The 23,223-nt window shown below is 45.9% G+C and overlaps 2 protein-coding genes across 36 annotated transcripts in view; one reads left to right on the forward strand and one right to left on the reverse strand.

The window, feature by feature from the left end:
- The window catches only part of BEND7 (BEN domain containing 7), a 94,064-nt gene extending 82,968 nt beyond the window's left edge, over positions 1-11,096 (reverse strand). For 9 of the 28 annotated variants that reach the window (XM_078329501.1, XM_054236793.2, XM_078329494.1 and 6 more), the window contains exons 1-2: positions 9,783-9,916; positions 7,423-7,506 (exon numbers count right to left, since the gene is read on the reverse strand). In XM_078329501.1, the coding sequence (XP_078185627.1) occupies positions 7,423-7,506; positions 9,783-9,843 (145 nt within the window). In that variant the 5' untranslated portion in view covers positions 9,844-9,916. Of the gene's footprint in view, positions 1-7,422; positions 7,507-9,309; positions 9,497-9,782; positions 10,062-10,733 lie in introns of those variants that run through there. The other 19 variants (XM_078329499.1, XM_078329509.1, XM_078329500.1 and 16 more) reach the window with 11 other exon arrangements.
- Positions 9,601-23,223, forward strand: part of PRPF18 (pre-mRNA processing factor 18) — a 78,714-nt gene continuing 65,091 nt past the window's right edge. For 4 of the 8 annotated variants that reach the window (XM_035252824.3, XM_035252826.3, XM_035252825.3 and 1 more), the window contains exons 1-3: positions 9,601-9,923; positions 22,072-22,189; positions 22,426-22,649. In XM_035252824.3, the coding sequence (XP_035108715.1) occupies positions 22,578-22,649 (72 nt within the window). In that variant the 5' untranslated portion in view covers positions 9,601-9,923; positions 22,072-22,189; positions 22,426-22,577. Of the gene's footprint in view, positions 9,924-10,430; positions 10,709-22,071; positions 22,190-22,425; positions 22,650-23,223 lie in introns of those variants that run through there. The other 4 variants (XM_078329517.1, XM_078329516.1, XM_078329515.1 and 1 more) reach the window with 3 other exon arrangements.

Here is a 23,223-nt window from a genome sequence, read left to right on the forward strand (position 1 = left end):
TTCCCACGTGCATCAGGAAAACGTGGCGATGGTGGTGAGGGCCAACATTATTATTCTATTACAGATGATGAGGAAAACCCCTCGAGAGTGTTATCCAACGTGTTACAACTGGAGCCTGAGATTCGAGGCAAGGTTTTCTGGCTGTAAATCTGCCTTCTCTCTACTACGCTATGTAAACTGAGAAGGCTTACAAGCCAAGGCAATATTTGAATTGGGCTTTAAAAACCGATAAGGGAGACAGAATTTGACTAGAAGGAGTTTGGAGATAGGGTCAGGTCTGGCAGGAGGCTAGGATGGAGAAGAAGCCACAGGCAAAGGGCGGGGATGAGGTTGGGAGGGAATGACTGGACCAGTTTGACACAGCACATGTTTTCAGTGAGGGTAAAGAGCGAGAAGGCTGAAAGGTAGTCTAGAAACAGACAGTGAACTGAAAGAGGGGAGAGTAGGGCCTCACCCCTCCAAGGCAGCGCAAAGATGACAGCCAGGCCATGTTCAAATTCCAGATCCAAGTTATGTCTCCTAGCTATGATCTTATGCAAATTAACCATTCAAAAGGCCCATTTTTCTCATAAAAAGGTAGAAGTGACAACACCTTCTCAGAGCTTGTCTCAGCGTTAAATGAGACAAAGTTAGCGAGTACCCAGCACACACGGGAGATGTAAACAAACCCTAGCTCCTTTCTTCCTGGCAGGAGGGGGTTTTCCAGGCCGAAGCTCCCCCTAACCCCATTCCTTCTCCCTGAGGTGCCCGCTCTGTGCCTGGAAGTCCTGCTTTGCTAGGACTGGCTCAAGAGAAGGCAGTTACATGAAAGCTGGAAACAGGGAGATACAGATGCGTCCAGCTCAGACCATGCGTAGGAACACTCAGTGAAGAGCTTTGCCTTGATTCTAGAACCCAGGACAAGGCAGCTGAAGGCTCAGAGCTGGAGAGAGGGTGAGGAGTTATGTATTAAGATCAGCCCGGGCCGGGTGCGGTGGCTCACGCCTGTAATCCCAACACTTTGGGAGGCCGAGGTGGGTGGATCACGAGGTGAAGAGATCGAGACCATCTGGTCAACATGGTGAAACCCTGTCTCTACTAAAAATACAAAAATTAGCTGGGCATGGTGGTGCACCCCTGTAGTCCCAGGTACTCAGGAGGCTGAGGCAGGAGAATTGCTTGAACCCAGGAGGCGGAGGTTGTGGTGAGCCGAGATCGAGCCATTGCACTCCAGCCTGGGTAACAAGAGCGAAACTCCGTCTCAAAAAAACAAAAAAAAGATCAGCCCGTGTAGGCAGATTGGAGCAAGGAGTTGTGACAGCTCTGACAAGGTGAAGAACTCAGAAGTAGATGTCAGGAGACCCGACTGGAAAGTGTGGTCAGCTACTAATGACCATGTAGCCTTGGGCAAATCACTTTCATCCCTGATCTCAAGTTCCCATTTGTAAAACATGAGGCAGACCCAACACCAACCTCATAGTGCAGCTGCAATAGAAACTAAATGAGAAATGCGAGTAGCTAGACAGCCTAACTGCAAATGCCTCCCAAACTTTAGGCAACAAGTAATACATGACAGTGACAACGTTTTGCATCCACAGCTACTGAAACACATTTTTATGTGCACATAAATTTAAAGAAGCTGTCGGTATTTAAACTTCCTCAAGAGGCTCTCCAAACTTTGACTTTGCTTGCAATTGTTTTCGAAGCCCGTTTTTCGGTCCTAGAGTATATAACTGGACATATCAGGTGCTATATGAAACCTTGGGAACTGTCTAGACTAGGGGTTTTAAAATAGTGACTGGGGGTACCCTAACATTCTGCAGAGGCCCACGGAGGAATGTGGAACACATGTAAGGCATTCTGGGTCTTCTCGACCTTTCTTCAAGCAGCTCGGCTACCCTTTGATCTGCTGGACAGGCCGAGGGTTCCGCTTGGGAGCGCACTTGAACAAAGCATGCCATGCGGTGAAGGGCTTGCTTAGGAGACGGGCAGACCCTGGCTTGCATCCTGGCTCCGCCACTGAGAAAGGCTGTGAACTCCTCAAATTCTTCATCCATAAAGAGGGAATGACAGTACCTTTCTTGGGACAATGAATGGGATAACATTTACAAAGTCCTTTACATAGTGCCTGGAACACAGCATGCTCTGGGTAAATGACACCTTCTATTACTGGCCACATTGCTAACCCCAAGAGACTCTCCTGGTCGTCTGTCCCATTCACTTCACCATCAAAAAAGGAGAGAACTGACATCAAAGAGGCCAGGGACACAAGGACACAATGGGGTCAGGGAGCTAAAGGTGGAGCTTTCCGGAGGAACAGAGGAAAGCACTTGCTTCCAAATACTGGGATTTCAGGGTTCTACTTTTCCCCTCTTTCCCCCCTTGCCTCTTCATTTTCTCTGAAGTTATAGCTGCTGCCCAAGGAATGGTGACACATCAGATCCTTCTTCCTCTTGGGAGCACAGACTTAGCTCCCTATCCTTCTGAAACCAACCAAGAACCAGGGTGGGACCCAGGCCACCTGATTCCAGGTGAAGAAGGCCTCCTCCATCTTAAAAACCAACCTGCCTAATTCACCAGGGAGGAGAACGATGTTATGGCTAGGAGTTAACTCTCTAACTTGTAAACGTGCACAGGAATTTTTCGAGTGTGTCCTCTTTGGGGAAATTCTGGGGACTCTAGGGGGGGTCAGCTGTCGTCGAGAAAGCCACTGAAAAGAGATTCAGAGTTGGCTGGGCACAGTGGCTCATACCTGTAATCCCAGCACTTTGGGAGGCTGAGGTGGACAGATCACAAGGTCAGGAGTTTGAGACCATCCTGGCCAACAAGGTGAAAGCCCATTTCTATCTAAAAATACAAAAATCAGCCGGATGTGGTGGTGTGCGCCTGTAATCCCAGCTACTCAGGAGGCTGAGGCAGAAGAATCGCTTGAAACTGGGAGGCAGAGGTTTCAGTGAGGCGACATTGCACCATTGCACTCCAGCCTGGGCGACAGAACGAGATTCCGTCTCAAAAAAAAAGAGAGATTCAGAGTTTCAGAAATCTTGACCCTGCTCAGCTGGCGTGGCTGCCACCCTGTGTGCTTCATCTACGGAAAGCTGAACAACTGAACTGAATATGAAAAAGAATAACGAGAACAGGGCTTGGCATGGATGCAGATGGAGTGCAATGAATTTTTGTTGACTGCATAAATGAATGAGACTGAAAACCTGAAAAAGAAACATGTTTCAAATGTACATACTATGATAAAGCTAACCCAACATCCAATGTGTAAAAACGGACTTCATTTAATATTTGCATTACTGCTATGAATAATAAATTAATTGTCTCATTAAAACACTTCTAAAAGGCTCCTGCTAGCAGCTAAGGTCTCCTCCATGCGCCTAGGCTTTGTCTGGCTCCGCATGGCAGAGGGGAAAGATCTTTGAGAGGAGGCCTGGGTTCCTCCGGCCTCTGCTATTCATGAGCAGGTCAGAGAACTGAGCTTCGGCTCCCATTATTATAGGAATCATCATCTGCCCTAAATACCCATAGGTATACAGTAAGAAAACAAATGTAAAGCACTTTCTAAACCATAACATATAGCACTCATGGTTGATTCATAATGATGGTGTTGGTGGCTCCCTCACCCTTCCCACCTGGAATCTTCTCCAGGGAGGAGAAATACGGGGCAACTCTTTCCTGTAGTACAACAGCTTTGCTTTGCAGAGCCCTCTCCTCTACCCCTTCCAGCTCTGCATTAACTGTTGCCCCAACCATTCACACTTGTCATTTAATTACTGTTCACAGAGAGGTGGTTAAGTGGAGCGTTCAACACTCAGGCAGAGGTGCACTGGAACCCCGCCTGTGGCACTTCCTACTTGGGAGACCCTGGGCAGGCCACCTTGACATCTCTAGGCTCATCTACATGGGGATGATGAGAATTCGTACAGACACACTATGAAGAGCAAATCAGGTCTTTCGGGTAAAGCACTCAATGTCCTGCCTTGCACACAGTAAGTGCTCAAACAATTGTAGCCCTTTCGATTGCTGAATACTGCTCCCTGTTCCCCGAATTTGTCCAATTTCCTCCCCAACTGGATTTGAATCCCCAAGATCAAGGTCCCTGTCCTATCCATTTCTGCGACTATCTCTGACCCCACTCCCATCCCAGAAGAGAGCTGAGTTCAGAGTATTTTCTCATAAAGACATTGGCTGAATTGATTTAAAGCAACTGTTTTCCTTCAAACGGTGCTTAAATCTTTATCCCAGTCCCATCGCTTGAGAAGGTCAATGTCCACAGGGTAAAGTAACCTCTTCTGACCCTATTATCCAATTAAAAATATGTGAGTAGGCTGGGCATGGTGGCTCACACCTGTAATCCCAGCACTTTGGGAGGCTGAGGCAGGCATATCACGAGGTCAAGAGATCGAGACCATCCTGGCCAACACGATGAAACCTGATCTCTACTAAAAATACAAAAAATTAGCCAGGCGTGGTGGCATGCGCCTGTATAGTCCCAGCACTTGGGAGGCTACGACAGGAAAATTGCTTGAACCCGGGAGACAAGAGGTTGCAGTAAGCTGAGATTGTGCCACTGCACTCCAGTCTGGGTGACAGAGTGAGACTCCATCTCAAAAAAAAAAAAAAAAAAGTGAGTAATTCCTAAAGCACACAGCCAAGCCATTTATACCACCGAGCTACCCCACCACGTGAGATGTGCTACCTTAGTTAACAGACTAAAAATGTTCCAGAGAAGTGGACTTGATGTAGAAACCTCTGTCACATTCTGGAAGACTCTTTTTCACCTAGGACATAAACTTTGATCTTACAGATACAGACAGTATTAAAGAGAACACATATAATGTAGAAAATCCTATAGAACATCCCTGGGACAGTGCGTCAGTATTTTGTTATAAAAGAAAGAGTACCAAACCCCCTTGGATGTCAAAAGCTTTCCATAAAATTCCACGTCTTTCTGGACAGGCTTTAGCAATTTATAAAATAAACATGACTGAAATGCTTAAATCTATGTTTTGAAAAGGATAACTATAAAACTATAAACCATAACACTGTCAACAAAAAATTCCTACTTTCAGAGACCATCAGTAACTATTCCCAATTGCTCCAGAAATCATGCTGCTGTAACAATTTTTGTTATTTTTTTAACCCACCTGGAGATCACAAAATAAAAATGTTATTTGGGAACCAACTAGGTCGTGCCTTCAGAATGAGCAAAAGATTGGGAATAACACACAGCACACTCCCGGGCGGTTCAGTCTTTTGTCTCTTGGTGTTGAAGGCCTTCTGGAGCAACCACTCTGAAAGTGTATCTATCCCAAGCCTGGTCTTTCATTGGAATTCTTGTATCTTCCTCAACTCGGACTAGGAAGAAGGAAAGCCACTATGTCTACCATCTTCGGGAGCTTCCAGCTCACCGAGTCCTGGGCACTGGCGTCCTGTTGCTCTTCAGATTCCCCTCTCTTATCCTTATAATTCACTTCCTTCACAGCATCTTTACCATTTTCCTAACACACAGAAGCAAGCACGGGAAAGCCTGCGTTGCTAGACAAGAACTAAGTCAAGGATATGATGATCCATTTGTATCGCAAATGTGAATTTTCTACTAAAGGGCAAATTCTTTATTTCAAACGGCTATACAGAGTGGTACTTTAATAATAAAGAATTCCAACTGACCAGCTGAGTGCGGTGGTTCACGCCTGTAATCCCAGCACTTTGGGAGGCTGAGACGAGTGGATCACCTGAGGTCAGGAGCTGGAGACCAGCCTGGTCAACATGGTAAAACCCCGTCTCTACTAAAAATACAAAAATTTAGCCGGGCATGATGGCGGGTGCCTGTAATCCGAGCTACTCGGGAGGCTGACTGAGGCAGGAGAACCACTTGAACCCGGTAGGCGGAGGTGACAGTGCGCTGAGATCGTGCTATTGCACTCCAGCCTGGGCAACAAGAGCAAAACTCAGTCTCAAAAAAAAAAAAGAGTTCTAACTGTTCAAATTTAGGGGGCTGGAAAGCCTGAAATCCATGAATATTCTCTTTCTGGGCCACAGCATTTCACTTGATTATTAACCTTTTGGCTTCTTGCTCTCCTAACAGTAAACAGGCACTGGGAGCAGCGCTGGCCCCAGTACTATTCTTTCCCTCAGCAGAAGGATCCATGTGCCCTCAGTGATCGCTCATGTAAGAAATGCTGACATTTCCCTCCTATTTTCCTCTCAACTTATATATTAATATTTGACTTCTTCCCCATGCATCCCGACCCACTCTTTCCACCCCTCAAAGCAAAACCAGAGAGATTCTGGCGAGAGCTTCGTCTGAAGGAAGACCCACACTGGGTCTGAGCAGCAGTCCTGCTACCTGAAGTTCCCCTTAATGGGGTAATTCTGGCCTTGCTTGTAATTGCTCTCACTCTGACACCTCTCGTGTTCTGCTTCCTTGCTGTGCAGTGCTGGGCCCTCACTCTGCTACCTGGGACTGCAGAGGTCCAAGACCGATAAGGCTGAAGCCAAACGCCACCATCTACTCTCCACTCTGACCTTATGGGTATTTCACTCTTAGAGGCAAAATCCTATTTTTGGCTGATGGTGTGCAAATAAAAAACTTACACATCCCAAGTCCTTCCTGCACAGTATTTGCACCAACACTGCACGTGGAAAAGGTCGCAATGTTTGTGGCTACCTACCCAGCCATCGGGCAGCTACGCTTGCTGGAAAGTCTCGGAGATGCTGCTTTAGCTCTGCTCACCCCTGAGGTGAGCTGGGAACAAGGATGGTAGGAGTTCCTTGCATGCAGCTCCCCCTACCCCAAAATGCTGGTGTCAAAGGAGCACAAAGCCAGGAACGTGAGGAGCTACCCGACGATAACTAGCACTATCAAGAGCTGGTTAGGCAGACAATCACACTTTTATTTTCCTTATGCTTTTTGACTGTAGATTTAATTTAATTTTGTCATGGCAGGATTAGCAACTGGGCCACAGAGGTGAAGGGACATTATAATAAGACAGCACATTAATCCTCTATCCCACCCAAGGCAGAAGCAAAACCAAACAAATAGCAGCTTCCTGGAAATTGAATTTCTGTTATCCAGATGTCAAAGATGTAATACCCCAATTACACAAACTATTGCCAGTGAAGCATGCCAGCGAATATGCAATGTAAATGGGGTGAGCGCAGAGCCACAAAACTGCACAGTCAGCATCTGGCTCTGTGAGTGAGTGATAATTAGCACTGTGTGTAGACACTAATAAACATTTATGTCTGAAATTACAACTTTTAGCAATGTTAATAAGGGATATATTGGCAATCTGTAAAATAAAAGGTCTTGAAAAGAATGTCATACATTAAGCCACGGCAGACATTTCCCGTTCCTCAACAATTTCCTTTTTTCCCCCTAATTGCAAATGGCCACGATGTTTTGCTGAGAAATTAATTGACACAGGAACCTACCTAAAAAAATGGGTTGTGTCTCTTTGGCCTCCCCATTAACATCGCTGCTGAATTCTGGGATCTTATATACCTCATGGTGATAATCTGGCATGAGAAAACAACCAAAAATTAGCCTCCTAATGACTTCAAGACAGGCATAAGCAGTCAAGTCTAGACTCTCATTCTATTTAGTATGTATAATCTATAATTTTTAAATAAACTTTTTGAGAAGTCAATTATCACAGAATTTGTACTCAATAATAATTCCTAAAACGTGCTTATTCTGGAGTACGAAAACTTGGAAAATTACTTTGACTAGAGAAAACGGCTTGGCATGATCACATCATTTTCACGGTAAATTGTGCCCACAGCTGCCAATTTTTAGGCTTCTTTTCTTTGAGGTGACAAGTATGTTTACAAGGAAAAGAAATATCTCGCCCAATCATAGAGCAGGGGAGGTTTCCAAATTTCTCCTCACAACCCATTTTCACCAGTATATCAACAGTATGCTTTAAAGTTAGACAGCACTGCAGTTTTCTCAGTTTACCCAGCAAACCTCAGCCTTTAAGCAGCTTAAAGGCAAGCACACATGTTTCGTTATTTCAAATGTATAGCATAATTTGGATAAGAAAGCAAGATTTTCATCTTTCACACAAATGACTCTTTCGCATTCAAGCTACTGTACTTTATTTAATATGCAATACTTTATTTTCTAAAACCACACCTGCAGAGAGAGAAGAATCAGACCCATAATTTGCCAAAAAAAAAAAAAAAAAAAAAAAAAGAAGGAAAGAAAAAAGGAAAAACTTGCTATGTCAGTCAAAGTTTAAAATACAACACTTTACAAGCTTCTCTATGGAGGCTACTGCACTTTGGCTTCCATTTTTGATAAGTAGGGTTACCTAGAAATAAAAATAGAGTTTCCTCCTTAATACCTACTCCCCTTCCTTTGGCCTTAGACCTCACAGGACAAGGTCAACAAAACTACTCTCACTTTTAAGATAAAGCAGTTAAGTTCTCTGCGGTCAACAAGAAGCAGCAGCCTACCTTCCTGAATGTATCAGATAGCAGCACTAACAGGGCAGTCACCCAGACAGAGACTTTTAAAAGTCCAAGTAACTGAGTAATCAACACGGATGTGGAAAAAAAAAAATTTACTCAGAAAGTGGGAAGAGCCAAGTATTTTGAATGAGTGAAACGATTTCAGGCCTCTTTCATTAAACAGTATCCAAACTAAATTAGGGGAAAGAGATAAGAATAGATCTTCAAAATGCCTATAATCAAACCATTTTCATCACGAACCAAATCCACATCTTAGCTAGCTTAACTCAGTTTGAAAAATTCGATTACTTGCAATTGTCCACAATTTTTCACTAATTTTCATCAGTTTACACGTGACTTTGGCAGTTGTTGAAGAGTTTCTACTCTGATGCCATGCTAGAGAAAACGACAGAGGAAAAGTGGACAGGTTCTATGGCTTTGACCTCAACTTGATTCAAAGACGACATTTAAACAGAGCGAGTGTAAACTCAATATGAGGACTGGTGACATTACAATGAGAAAAGTCATCTGCCCCTAATTAAAGATGACAATGCATTTTGAGACATATTTTCACGATGGCTCTTACCTTAACATTTTTTAAAAAAGTGAAATCAGGAAGATGAAGACACTTAACAAGTAACCGAACACAAGACTGTATTCCACTTTCCCCTCCCTGACCAAATAAAAACCCAAGAGTGTGGTGTACACCTGTTAATTCATCAGGAACTAGCTGGATGTCTTTTCTTTCCTTTCTTTTTTTTTTTTTTTTTTTTTTTTTAAGGATACTTATCTGACTGCTACGTGATAGTGTAAAACACCTTTCCAACCCAAATCAGCTAGCTAGAGATGTTGGATGACAATAATTACACCTTGGGCTTGGACACCGCATGAGCTTCTTTCTCCTTCTTAAAAAGAACAACAACGGGCATCCTTTTTCCTCCTCTTGGCGGGGGGAAGGGGTTAGACCCCAGAAAACAAAAACAGCAAATCTCAGGTCCGAGGGTCCACGCTCGGCCTGATGGCCAGGCAGGTCCGCGGCCGCCCCGGCCCAGCCCCGGAGGCGCCCCGAGGAGGGCTCTGCCCCCCGGTGTCATTGTTTGCTAATTTCCTGAGCTGCCCTCCGACTTGTTTACGTTAAATAACACCCCACCTCCCCCCGCGCAACTTTCCCCGCCGCCCGGCGTGTGCGGCCGCGGCCCTGCCCGCCAGCTCGGCGGAGGCACCGGGCGAGCGGGGAGGACCGGGGGCTCCGGGAGGGCGCGCCCACCGGCGTGGACCCCCGCGGGCGGCCGAGGGCGCGGCGCCCGCAGCCTGCCCCCGCCGCCCGGGCGGCCGCTTACCTCGGCTCACCAGTTTGAAGCTCTGGGATTTCCTGCTTCTTTTCCTCTCGGAGAACTCCATGGTGCGGGGAAGGCGGCGGCGGCGGCTGAGGCGGCGGCGGCGCGGGCTCGTGTCACCGCCGCGAAGCCGCCGGGACCAAGGTCCGCGCCTGGAGTCGGCGGGGGGAGGCCGCGGGACGGGAGGAACCACCGCGAGCCCGCTCGGGGCTGCTGGCGCGGGGCCCGGCGGCGCGGGCTCCCGGGTGAAGTTGCCCCCGCGCGGCGCCGCCTCCAGTGCCCTAGGCGCCCCCGCGGCCCCCGCTCATGCCGGCCCGCGGGTTCCAGACGCCGCCCGCCGCAGCCCAACTTTCCGTTGGGAGCGGGCCGGGCGGGGGCGCGGCGGCGGCGGCGGCGGCGGCGGCGGCGGGGGCGCGGGGGCGCGGGGGCGGGCGGCTCGGGGCGGCCGGCCCGCCTGGGCTCAGCCTGCGGACGCGGTGGCGGCGGCGGCCCCGGGGACGCGGCGGGCGGGCGGGCGGGCTGCGGGGAGGGCGGCGGCGGGTGCGGAGCCGGCCGGGGCGCTGACCGCCCCCGCGGGAGGAGGGGCGCCGGCGGAGGGGGCGGCGCCGCCGGGACCCCGGGGCCACCTGCTGGCGGAGCCCGGCCGCCGCCATCCCCGGGGGCCGCCGCCGCCGCGGGCCTGGTCGTGCGGCGCCCCGAGGAGGCGCGGAGGCCGCGGCGCAGCGCCCCGGCCGGGGCCCGACCGGCCTGCCTGCCCCCGGGGACGCCGCCGCCCGGGCCTCCGCTCGCAGACCCCGCTGGCCGGCCTCCCTCCGCCGCCGCTGGGCCGAGCTCCTCTGAGCACCTCGCGGTGGGTGCGCGGACCGCCCGGCAGCCACCTCCCCGCCCTCGCATCCCGGGCGCCCCGGGGCCCGACGCGCTGATTTTAGGCAAGTTTTAGGGGGGAAAACTTACCCATCTGCGCTCTCTCTGCATGGACAGGAGGTTTGAGAATATTGTGGAGAAGAGTACAGTGGAGAGAGCGCCCGTGTCCTAACCCAGGCTGGGCGGACTGTGGCAAGAGCCGAGGCACATTGAAGGAGAGCACTTGGAATGGGGGGCCTGGAGAGGGTGGAAGGGCGGAGGGGGCCTGGTGGCCCTGGGGACTCTCAGGAGGCCATGGTCAAGGCTGGTGCAGGGCCCTCTGCCTCTCCAGGTCATAAGTCGAAATCATGGACCTAAACACAAAGCGCTTATTCGTTTTGTGTAATATGCCTCTCAGGGTGCAGCGAGAGCACCCCAGGCACCATTTCTTCCTCACATCTTTGGAGTGGGCCCGGAAAAGAATTTGACACCACCTGGGAATGGCAGGGTAGGAACGTGATGGGACATGCGTGAAAGTATCCGCCAAACCCAACCAGGAAGAGGATAAAGAGTCTGGGCGGGGGGCCAACTCTCCAGCACGGGACAAAGGCTGGGGGCCCCAAAAGAGAAGAGAGGAAAAAGGGGAGGTTGACAAATGTAATGGAGTGTCACCATGGGTCCCACCCAAATGAGGCGGCCGCTGAGGGGCCGCTCTTATTTCAGGGACACAGAGCAGGATGACTGCTGAGGAAGGGGGACATTGAGGCAGCTTGCAGAAACACACATGGAAAAAACAGAACCAAAGAACAGGGTAACCAGCAAACCAGGCAATGGAGGCAGGGATGGTACCATCCCGAGGCCTTGGGTGGTACCAAAAGTGGCACACCAGGCAGGCTGGTTATACCTGGCATGGAGGGGAGAGAGCTGTTCTTTCCGTTCCATAAAGCAAATCCTCCAACAGACGTTCATAACCTTTTTGGTCACTGTTTCCTTTGAGATTATGTTCAAAGAGCCCCTTTTCCCAGAAAATATGTGTGGGACACAAAATTTGGTACAGATTTCTTGTAGTTCTTCGACATGCTTGATGCTCTCAGAAAATTAGTGGTAACAGTAAGGCAACTACCCTATTTGGGTTTCTTCCTTCCTTACCATCCCTTTCTTTAAAACCACACATCAAAACCTAAAGATGTTTTGGATTTTTTTTTTTTTTTTTTTTTTTTTGAGACAGAGTCTCATTCTGTCACCCAGGCTGGAGTGCAGTGGTGCGCGCGATATCAGCTCACTGCAACCTCCCCTCCCAGGTTCCAGCAATTCTCCTGCCGTAGCCTCCCGAGTAGCTGGAATTACAGGCACATACCACCATGCCCAGCTAACTTTCTGTATTTTTAGCAGAGATGGGGTTTTGCCCTATTGGCCAGGCTGGTCTCAAACTCCTGACCTCAAGTGATCTGCCCACCTCAGCCTCCCAAAGTGCTGGGATTACAGGAGTGAGCCACCATGCCAGCCTGTTGGGGATGTTTTTAAAGAAGCAAAGCATACTATTTTGTTCCCCAGGCTGGGATCCATTCTTTCTTCATGTAATGCCTTTTAAAATGTTATTCTCAAAGACGTGAGGCTAAGTTCTACACCGACTGAGGAACTTCCAGGATCGTTCATGCCTTGGAGCATATAATGAGATTTTATTATGCTTCAATTATGATGAACTCAGTGAAGGTGTCATCCCAAGAAGTAAATCCCTGGAGAAGGTATTAACAACTTAGCATTTCCAGTTCAAGTGGGAATGCAAATTCCATTTACCAAAGAGAATATTTTTGTTATAGTTAAGAAAATATTTGAGTAATAACATTTTTAAATAGTAATCATTTCTCCTTAACCCTTTTTAACCTGGCCTTCCGAAGATGGTCTATGAGTGAGTTGGCCTGCAGAGGACACAGGCTAGGCCTGTCCTTTTAGCTTGAAGAGAAAATGTCTGTTTACTCTCTACTTGGTGTAAATCACTATGCTCTTATCTAACAAAAATGTATATATCACATTTAGTATCAAGATTAATTATAATATTTAACTAAAATGAGATCACTTGGGGCCTGGTGTGGGGGCTCACACCTGTAATCCCATCACTTTGGGATGCAGAAGGGTTGCTTAAGGTCAGGAATTCAAGACCAACCCGGATAACATCGTGAGACCTGGTTTCTACCAAAAAATGAACATACAAAATAAAACAAAGTGAGATTGCTTTAAGTGGCAGCTATTCACGTAGTAGCCTCTCTATCCTTGGGGAATATGCTCCAAGACCTTCAGTGGATGTCTGAACCTGAGGTTAGTACCAAACCCCATATATACTATGTTAGTATCGAACCCCACGTATACGATGTTTTTTGGTTTATGTTTTCTGATAACTAAACCAACTACCAAGTGACTAATGAGCAGATAGTGCAGACAATGTGGACGCACTGGGCTAAAGAATGATTCCCGTCCGGGCCAGAAGGAGAGGGTTGGCTAAAGATTTCATCATGCCACTCAAAATGGGCCACAATTTAAAACATATGACTTGTTTATTTCTGGAATTTTCCATTTAATATTGTGGGTAACTGAAATCATGGATAAAGGCGACTACTGCGTTAGCCTTCTTAGGCTACCTTAACAAGTACCACATACTGGGTGACTTATACAACAGAAATTAATTTTCTTACCATTCTAAAGGCTGGAAGTTGGAGATTTGTGGCTGGCAGGGTCAGTGTCTGGCAAGGACTCTTTTCTTAGCTTGCATATAGCTACCCCTTACATGGGATAGGGAGACCACGATCTTTCTCTCCCTCTTTTTGTAAGGCCACCAATCTTATCAAATCAGCGCTCTGCCTTTATGACCTCTTTTAACCTGAATTATCTTCTATTAAAGGCTCAGTCTTCCAGACAACAGTCACATTAGGGGTTAGGGCTTCAACATATGAATTTGTGGGGGACACAAATCAGTCTGCAGCCATCTTGTTTTCATTCAAATATAGTGTCTGTATTGGGGGGGGTTCTGGAAAGGCTTCTAGGGGATCTACTAAGGTCGTTTTTTTGCCTCATTCCTCAAAGCCTTCTAAAGTTCCAGAACCACAGGTTTATGTGTTACCGAAGATCAGAGATAATTGGTCAAATATTCAATGACATCACGCAAACCAAACATTTTTTTAGATGACCATGCTTAAACCCACTCGATTATAAAGATTACATGTTGGTTTCAATCCTTGACAAAGCCAGATAATTTGGCCAGAAAGCATTAAGTAAACTTAACCGTAATAAAACTGAAAACTGTCCTGAGAGGAATAGTGTGAAAAGTTTCATCTTTATTTAGAGCTCTGCTGTCGAATAAAAATACAATGCAAGTTATATAGGTAATTTAAAATGCTCTATTAGCCACACTGAAAAAAAGTAAAAATAAACAGATGAAATTCATGTTACTAATTTATCTTGTTTAAGTGAATACATTAAAATATTATCATTTGACATGTAATCAATATGAGAATATTATCTAGATAGTTTATATGCTTTTTGTTGTACAAAGTTTTGAAACTGGTATGCTTCTTACCCTTAGATTACAGATCAATTAAAACTAGCCAGATTTCAGATTCTCCATAGCCACATGTCATTGGTGGTGACTACATTGGGCAGCTCAGATTTAGAAGGAATGTCTGATTTGAACCATGCTATGTACATAGATGTAGTCTGTCTACAACTTGATTATCGTTTAACTGTTTTATTAATAATCCTCAAAAAGAAGATGAGCAGAATGGGATGATTGGGCTTCAGGCTTTTTATAATCTTTGATGGGATTTTCTGGAATTGAATATGCTGTCATTAAATAGATTCTGCGAATCCTTCAGGAAGATTTAATAGTATGAATATCTACTTTGCAGTGTTAGGACAATCACCCATCATGGAAAGAATGGACAGCCCTCCTTTTAGCACCTGTTCCCTAAGCGTGGCTGGCCTAATGCAGTTCTACACTCGTTTACTCCCTTGGTTTTGGTGATTGTAATTGAAGAGAAAGGGGCAGTATTTATGAGATTACATAAGTGAAGATGAGAGTCGGAATTTTCCATGAATAATATTATCCTATATTTATACAGGGCTTCTTTTATAGCTCAAGCATATGTATACATTATCTAATACTCTTAATAGTGCTATGTGATTGGTATATATTAATATTCCAATTTTGCAATTGAGAAAAATCCATTCTTAAGTTCATTTTTTAGTGAAACCAGAATGGTCTGCTGTTTCCTGACTCTTAAATATGACGCATTAACTTTAATTTTTCTTACCTGTTTCTTTAAAATACTTTTTTTCTGTTCTTTTTAAGATCTACCTGATACATAACAAAGAACACAAACCTGAAGTGGATACCTCAGTTAATTTGTTTTGCTTATATGTACATCCATGTATCCTCCACCCTGATGAAGATTCAGAATTTTTTTTTTTTTTTTTTTGAGATGGAGTCTTGCTCCATCACCCAGGCTGGAGTGCAGTGGCACAATCTCGGCTTGCTGCAGCCTCCGCCTCCTGGATTCAAGCACTTGTCCTGTCTCAGCCTCCCGAGTAGCTGGGATTACAGGTGCCGGCCACCACACCTGGCTATTTTTTGTATTTTTAGTAGAGACAGAATTTCACCTTGTTGGTCAGGCTGGTCTTGAATTCCTGACCTCAAGTGATCCACCTGCCTCAGCCTCCCAAAGTGCTGGGATTATAGGTGTGATCCACCATGCCCAGTCTATTTAGAACTTTTCCAGCACGCCTCAGCTCCCCTGAGGCCCCTTGCAGTAGACAGCCCCCAAGGAAACCACACTTCTAACCTCTATCACGATAGCTTGGGTTTGCCTGCTCTTGAACTTCATATAAATGGAATCATACTATGTACTATTTTGTGTTTGACTCCTTTTTTTTGAGACAGTCTCACTTTGTCGTGAGGCTGGAGTGCCGTGGCATGATCTTGGCTCATTGCAACCTCCAGCTCCCTAGTTCAAGCGATTCTCTTGCCTCAGCCTCCAGAGTAGCTGGGATTACATGCACATGCCACCACACCAGGCTAATTTTTGTATTTTTGGTAGAGACGGGGTTTCACCATATTGGCCAGGATGGTCTCGATCTCTGACCTCAGATGATCCGCCCACCTCAGCCTCCCAGAGTTTTGGGATTACAGGTGTGAGCCACCGCGCCAGGCCTTGTGTGTGACTTCTTCTGCTTAATATTATGACTGTGAGAGTCATTCATGATGGTGACTATGGAAGTAGTTCATCTCTTTTTATTGATGTACATTGTTTCATGATAAGAATGTACCACAATTTTTTATCTACTGTTGATAGATATTTTTGTACATTTTTTATGTATTTTGGTACACATAAGCACACTTTATCTCATGTATATCCATTAGTAGGATTGCTGTATTACAGTATACACATTTGTTTAGATCTAGTAGACTACTATTAAAATAGTTTTTCTAAGTGATTCTCTTTTTTTATTTTTTTTGGGGGGACTGAGTCTTGCTCTGTCACCCAGGCTGGAGTGCAGTGGTATGATCTCAACTCACTGCAGCCTTTGCCTCCTGGGTTCAAGCGACTCTCCTGCCTCAGCCTCCCTAGTAGCTGGGATTACAGGTGCATGCCACCATGCCCAGCTAATGTTTTGTATTTTTTAATAGAGGTAGGGTTTCATTATGTTAGTCAGGCTGGTCTTGAACTCCTGACCTCAAGTGATCCACCTGCTTCGGCCTCTCAAACTTCTGGTATTACAGGCATGAGCCACCACTCCCAGCCATTTTTCTAAGTAATTATATCCATTTACACCCCACCTACAGTGTATGAGAATCCTAGTTATTCCATATCTTCACCAACACTTTGTATTATCAGTCCTGTTAATTTTAGCCATAGTGAGAGGGTGTTTTTAATTTGCATTCCCCAATTGTCCAGTGACATTAAGCACATTTTCTTAAGCATATTGGTCATTTGGTCATCCTCTTTTATGATGAGCATGTTCAATCTTTTGCCCATTTAAAAATTTTTGAGTGTTGGTCTTTTAAAAATGATTAGGCTGGTGCAAAAGTAGTTGCAGCTTTGCCATTTGAAGTTCTTTTTATATTCTAGTTATGTCTTTTGTAGGATATTTGTATTACGAATGTCTTCTCACAATCTGTAGCTTGCACTTTCATCTTAATGTTTGTAATTTTAATGAAGCCGAGTTTATAAATGTTTTTATGTCATGTTAAGAAATTTTCTTCTATTCATATAAACTTTTCTCTTAAGCTTGAATTTGTCAGTGTATCAGTTTCCTGAGGCTGCTGTAACAAACGACCACAACCTTGGTGGCTTAAAACAATTAAAAATTTGCTATTTCACCGTCCTAGAGACCAGACGTCTGAAATCAGTAGCACTGGGCTGAAATCAAGGCGTCCTTCAGCCCAGGTCCATCCAGAGGCTCCCAAGGAAAGTCATACCTTGTTGCCTCTTGTCTTTCCTCCTCCAGCTTCTGCAGGCTGCCGGCATTCCTTGGGTTACGGGCGCATCACTGCAATTTCTGCCTTGCTTTCTCTGTCTTCACATCACCATCTTCTGTGTGTGCAAGTCTCCTCCTCATCTCTTATAAGGACACTTACGATGACATTTGGGGCATACCCAGATAATCCAGGATAATCTCCTTTCACAGGATCCTTAATTCATCACAACTGCACCACCACCACCCCGTTGTTTTTTCCAAATAAGGCAACATTCACAGTTCCAAGGATTATGATGTAGGATCTTTTCGGGATTTCTTTTTCTTCCTCCCAGTCAAATTGACTCGGGAGCAACTAAACCCCAAAGACAGTGATATTATAGACAAAATTCTGGATGGGTTTAGGGAGACTCGCTTACCACTCACCATGCAAATTTCTATTATTTGTAAGTTTCAGTTTCTTTATCTATAGAAAGAACATGTGCCTTATCAACTCTGCAAAGTTGTTTGCAGGTGAAATCCTGCATGTGAAAGTGATTTGAAAAATTAAAATTTAGGGTCATTTGGTATTAGTCCATGCCATACCTGAGATGAAATTGAGCACCTTACCGTGATATTGCAGTTCTCATTATTGCAAGGAATGAAACTCTTAGGTAAGGAAATACCTCCTGCAGCATTAGAAGTATTCAGACTGCAGACAGTGTTAACTCCAGTTTTATCCCAAAGGTTTGTGACAGTGTAGCATATGAGTTTGTGGCATATACTCTGGAGACTCCTGGGTTTGAAACTCAGGTTTATCACTTCATAGTGGTACAATACTGGCCAATTCTGTATCTGATACACTACATTACCCTGCCTGTACTATATCCAGGGAAAATTTAATGTAAAGAATTGTTAACTCTTAGAAGATGGTTAGTTACTAAAAGAGGCGTCTAAGGGGTACAGAAGTAGCAGGTGCACAGAGGCAGCCACTACCTTTTGCTAAGGGAGAGGGGATGCTAAAGGAAGGAGGGAGGAGGAAGGCCCCTCACCCCATCCCACCCCACCCCCAGGTGGGGATTCAGTTCATTTTATTAAGAACACGCAGCCTGCTGGAAGCAAACGACTTTCCAAAAGGTGAGGGCCAGGGCTTGTCTGTAGAAGCAGCTACCTGCAAGATCACTATGGCCTGAGCATGCAGCTGGAACTCCACCAAGCTGGCCCCCTGAGTTCCTACAATGAACATGAACAATGGAGGACCAGACCCCTGCACAGGAAGGGACCTCCCCAGGCTGTGGCCCTGCGGCGTCCCTCTGGTGCCCTCTGTTGACAAGACCTAACGTGCCGCCAGTTCTACGGTCACAAAGCAGGGTGGCTCTGGAGTGGAGAGGCGAGCCATTGAAGACTGACTGGCAGTTCTGTATTCTCTTATGCCTTATTTTCTTCACTCAGAAACCAGGATACTAATTGTACCTCTCACATATTGTGAAGAGTGAATGAATTGATGCCCGGAAGTGCTTAGCCCAGGGGCTAACGTGATCTATGTCAGCTCTTCTAGTTGGCTCTTATTCATTCATGATACCAGGCCCATGTGATGAGCTAACATAAAAAGACAAGCGAGACACAGCCTGTGCCCTCATGGAGCTTCATCTCTAGCACCTTTAAGAAGATCGTCAGATCTGGGTGGGCACAGTGGCTCACGCCTGTAATCCCAGCACTTTGGGAGGCCAAGGCAGGTGGATCACTTGAGGTCAGGAGTTTGATACCAGCCTGGCCAACATGGTGAAACCTCTGCCTCTGCCAAAAATACAAAAATTGGCCTGGTGTGGTGGTGCTTGCCTGTAGTCGCAGCTACTCAGGAAGCTAAGTCAAGAGAATCACTTGAATTTTGGGGGCGAAAGAGGTTGCAATGAGCTGAGATCGTGGCACTATACTGCAGCCTGGGTGACAGAGGCAGACTCTGTCTCAAAAAAAAAAAAAAAAGATTGTCAGATTTGAGCTGCTTCCTGCTTTATTTATTAAGGATTAATATGGTCTCAAAGCCTACCATTAGGAATTTTAAGAACTTCTTCCCACAGTATAATAAGTTTTTGTTTTCTTATCTAGCTCTTTTTAGCAGAGAAGTATGCATATCTTTGTTTGATTCTGTAAATAGAGAATCAGTGCCAAGTAATGAGTTCATTCCTTCAACTGATATCTGTTGACTACCCAGGATGAGCCAGGCAGTCTTCTAGGCCTGGGAGGGAGGGTTCAGAAGTGAACAACACAAAACACAGTATCTGTCCTCGTGGAGTTTAAATTCTACTTGGGAAGCCAGGGGACATAGACAATAAATAAAGTAAAAATGTGGGATCAATGATAAATACTATGAAGAAAAAACTGAGAACAGAGTTAGACTTGATTCTTCCCCAACCTTCACCATAAAGGCATGTGAACCAGAGCGACTCCATCTTGAATGGGAGCTTGGTAAAATGAGGCTGAGACCTGCTGGGCTGCATTCCCTGTGATTCCTAAGTCACAGGATGAGATAGGAGGTCGGCACAAGATACAGGCCATAAAGACCTTCCTGATAAAACAGTTTGCAGTAAAAAGCCGGTCCAAGGTGCCCCAAAAGTGAAAGCGACCTCTGGTCCTCCTCACTGCTACACTCCCTCCAGTTTACAGACACTGTGGGCAAGTCAGGAAGTTACCCTATGTGGTCTAAAAGGCGAAGGCTTGAATAATCCACCCCTTGTTTAGCATATAATTGAGAAATAACTATGGAAATAGGCAACCAGCAGCCCCTGGGGCTGCTCTGTCTCTGGAGTAGCCATTCTTTTATTCCTTTACTTTCCTAGTAAACTTTCACTTTACTCAACGGAATCCCCTGAATTCTTCCTTGCGTGAGAAGCAAGAACCCTTTCTTGGTGTTTGGATGTGGACCCCTTTCTTGTAACATCACTAGGGTAAAAGAATGTGTAGTGGAGGTGGTGGTGGTGGTGGTGGTGGTGGTAGTGTGTGTGTGTGTGTTTCAGTGGCAGCTCCGTGCCTATAATTCTCTATCAGTGTGGAAGTCAGAAATTCCAGAATCCCAGGAGACCCTCTGCTGGGAAGTTTTTCCTTTGCACAGAGAGATTCTGGTTAAATTTGAGGGAGGTTCTCCTTTTTAAAAATCTTTCCTTTGTATGGCCGGGTGCGGTGGCTCACGCCTATAATCCCAGCACCTTGGGAGGCCGAGGTGGGCAGATCACAAGGTCAAGAAATTGAGACAATCTGGCCAACATGGTGTAACCCCGTCTCTACTAAAAATACAAAAAATAGCTGGGCGTGGTGGCGTGTGCCTATAATCGCAGCTGTTTGGGAGGCTGAGGCGGGAGAATCGCTTGAAACTGGGAGGCAGAGGTTGCAGTGAGCCAAGATCACGCCACTGCACTCCAGCCTGGTGACAGAATGAGACAACGTCTCAATAATAATAATAATCATCATCATCATCATCATCTTTCCTTCCTTTTATAAATATGTTCAGTCCTTCAGTGTATTCAGATTCATTATCGAATACCTGGGGGATGATGAAGTCCTCTCCCAATGGACAGTCTTTTTTCTCTCCCAGCTGCCCAACTAAGGCGATTATATCTGATGCTCTGCTAAAATCAATCTTTTCACCTGTGTGCCAACATCTCCTTCAATCTGAGCAGGGCCTCCATGTTACTTTCTCCTTTTAACATTGTTTTTCTTTTAAATATGAATATATTTATATCAGGAATGACCAATCTCCAACCTGTGAAGTGGAGGTAGAAGTTTTAGACAAATTTCTTTCATTTAATTCCCGATTCCAAAGACTTTGGAAACAGGTCTGAAAATTATAGGAACCACAAATTTAAAAAGTGTTAGTTTGATATGTCTGAAATTAATGCCTTAATTTATTCACCACAGAATGTCTTCACACATCACTGTTTTCTGTAATTTACACCATATATACTGTCTACTCAAGCTAATGTGTGAAGCACAGTTAAATTATACCCAAAAAGGAAGATGAAAATTATCTACAAGACGGTGACGGGAAGAGGGTCTAACTAGGAGTAATGGGGCAAAATTTAAATGAGACAAATTGAAATAGAAGTCTTAGAAAAACTGTCAGGTATTTCAGATGTGCCTAACTGGAATAAGCGCCTCAGAAAAAGACTTCAAGACATTTAGAGTCCTGGAGATGGAATAGACAAAGCTCTAGAAAAAATATATGTGTGTGTGTATAAATATATGACAGAGTCTTGCTCTGTCACCCAGGCTGAAGTGCAGTGGCACAATCTTGGCTCACTGCAACCTCCCAGGTTCAAGTGATTCTCCTGCCTCAGCCTTCCGAGTAGCTGGGTCTAGAGGCACCCACCACCCTGCCCGGCTAATTTTTGTATTTTTAGTAGCGATGGGATTTCACCACATTGGCCAGGCTGGTCTCAAACTCCTGACCTCGTGATCCACCCTCCTCGGCCTCCCAAAGTGCTGGGATTACAGGCGTGAGCCACCGCGCCCAGCCTAGAAAATATTTCTGTAGGGAATGTGTAATTGTCCATGTGGCCTCAAAAGCAGAGTAGGTAATCAAATAATCTTTTCTGTGTCTCGATCTTTGTTTAATCATGTCAAGGAAGGTTTGGGATAAAGATCACATGAACAATTCTAGAGAAAAGAAGGACATATTTTGTCAATACGATTTCATTTTGTCCTTTTTCCTGATGTGTAGAGCACGGTGGCAGACTTTCATTACTTTCTTATGGCTAATTTAACGCTGGTGGAGGTTGCCGAACTGTTAACTCAGGAGACCCAAGTCTCATACACATTTCCCTGACTTTGCGCTTCAGTCTTGGTCTGGAGTCTGCGTGAGAACTGTCAAGGCAAGAGGATCTCTATGATTCTGTTCTGTTTCATTTTTGAGAGCAATCATATTATACTAATTGGTGTTTTTCTTTCCTTTCTCTCTCTCTCTCTCTCTCTCTCTCTCTCTCTCTCTCTCTCTCTCTCTCTCTCTCGACAGGGTCTTGCTATGTCACCCAGGCTGGAGTGCAGTGGCGCGATCTTGGCTCGTTGCAATCTCTGCTTCCTAGGCTCAGGTGATCCTCCTGCCTCAGCCTCTGGAGTAGCTGGGGCTACAGGTATGCACCACCACGCCTGGCTAATTTTTGTATTTTTAGTAGAGACGGGGTTTCACCATGTTGGTCAGGCTGGTCTCGAACTCCTGGCCTCAAGTGATCCACCCGCCTCAGCCTCCCAAAGTGCTGGGATTACAGGCGTGAGCCACTGTGCCCAGCCACTAATTAGTATTTTTAAATGTTAGCAATTTGGAGGTTGCATTTATTAATTCAGTCTCAATGCCAACTTATGTCCACAGCACTTTGTTCTAGGCTCCAGCCCCTGTAGGAAATGAGGGTATCTAAGAGGCTGCTTCAGCATTCAGTCAGCGCACAGGTTAGCAGGCTGTTAAGATGAGAAGGACCTGCTGTGTTTCACATCAGACGCCACATCAAAAACACTAACAGCAACATGGACTGGAATTCAGACAGGTCGGTGTTTGCAGGTGGAGAGGGAATGTGCAGGAAGAGGGCGCCAGGTCTGGTGAGTCTAGGTTTATTTTCCTCGATGACGTTTAACAGTCTTGCTTTAACCCTGCAGTCATATTTCAGTAGCACAGCACTCTTTTCAGAGAGTTGAAGGTTCAAAATACTTTTTGGAATTCTTCAGTGAAAACAACAGCAGGCTAGTCCCTCACCTGCTCCTGCCTGAACCTTCGTCCTGAAGCCCCACGGTGCCCCACTTCTCTGAACACACCCCAAATGCCTCTCCTTGTTTCTCTGCTCTGATATCTGAGATGCTCCAAGTTCACTCAGGCTCCATCTCATCATTGACCCAAACTCCTTATTCACGGCCCCATATGATTTCAGGCAATGGGGAACGGCTGTGTGCTTCCAGCACCACGGTGACTGCTGTCGAACTGAACTAGCACACTCCTTAGTCTGGACTCACTGAGGGGACCAAACAGCCTCTCATTCTCACACTGTCTCCAGTGCAGTGGTGCCATCTCAGCTTACTGCAACCTCCACCTCCCAGGTTCAAGTGATTTTCCTGCCTCAATTTCCTGAGTAGCTGGGACTACAGGCACATACCACCATACCCAGCTTATTTTTGTGTT

Source organism: Callithrix jacchus, chromosome 7 (assembly GCF_049354715.1).
Source record: "Callithrix jacchus isolate 240 chromosome 7, calJac240_pri, whole genome shotgun sequence".
Taxonomy (NCBI): Eukaryota; Metazoa; Chordata; class Mammalia; order Primates; family Cebidae; genus Callithrix; species Callithrix jacchus.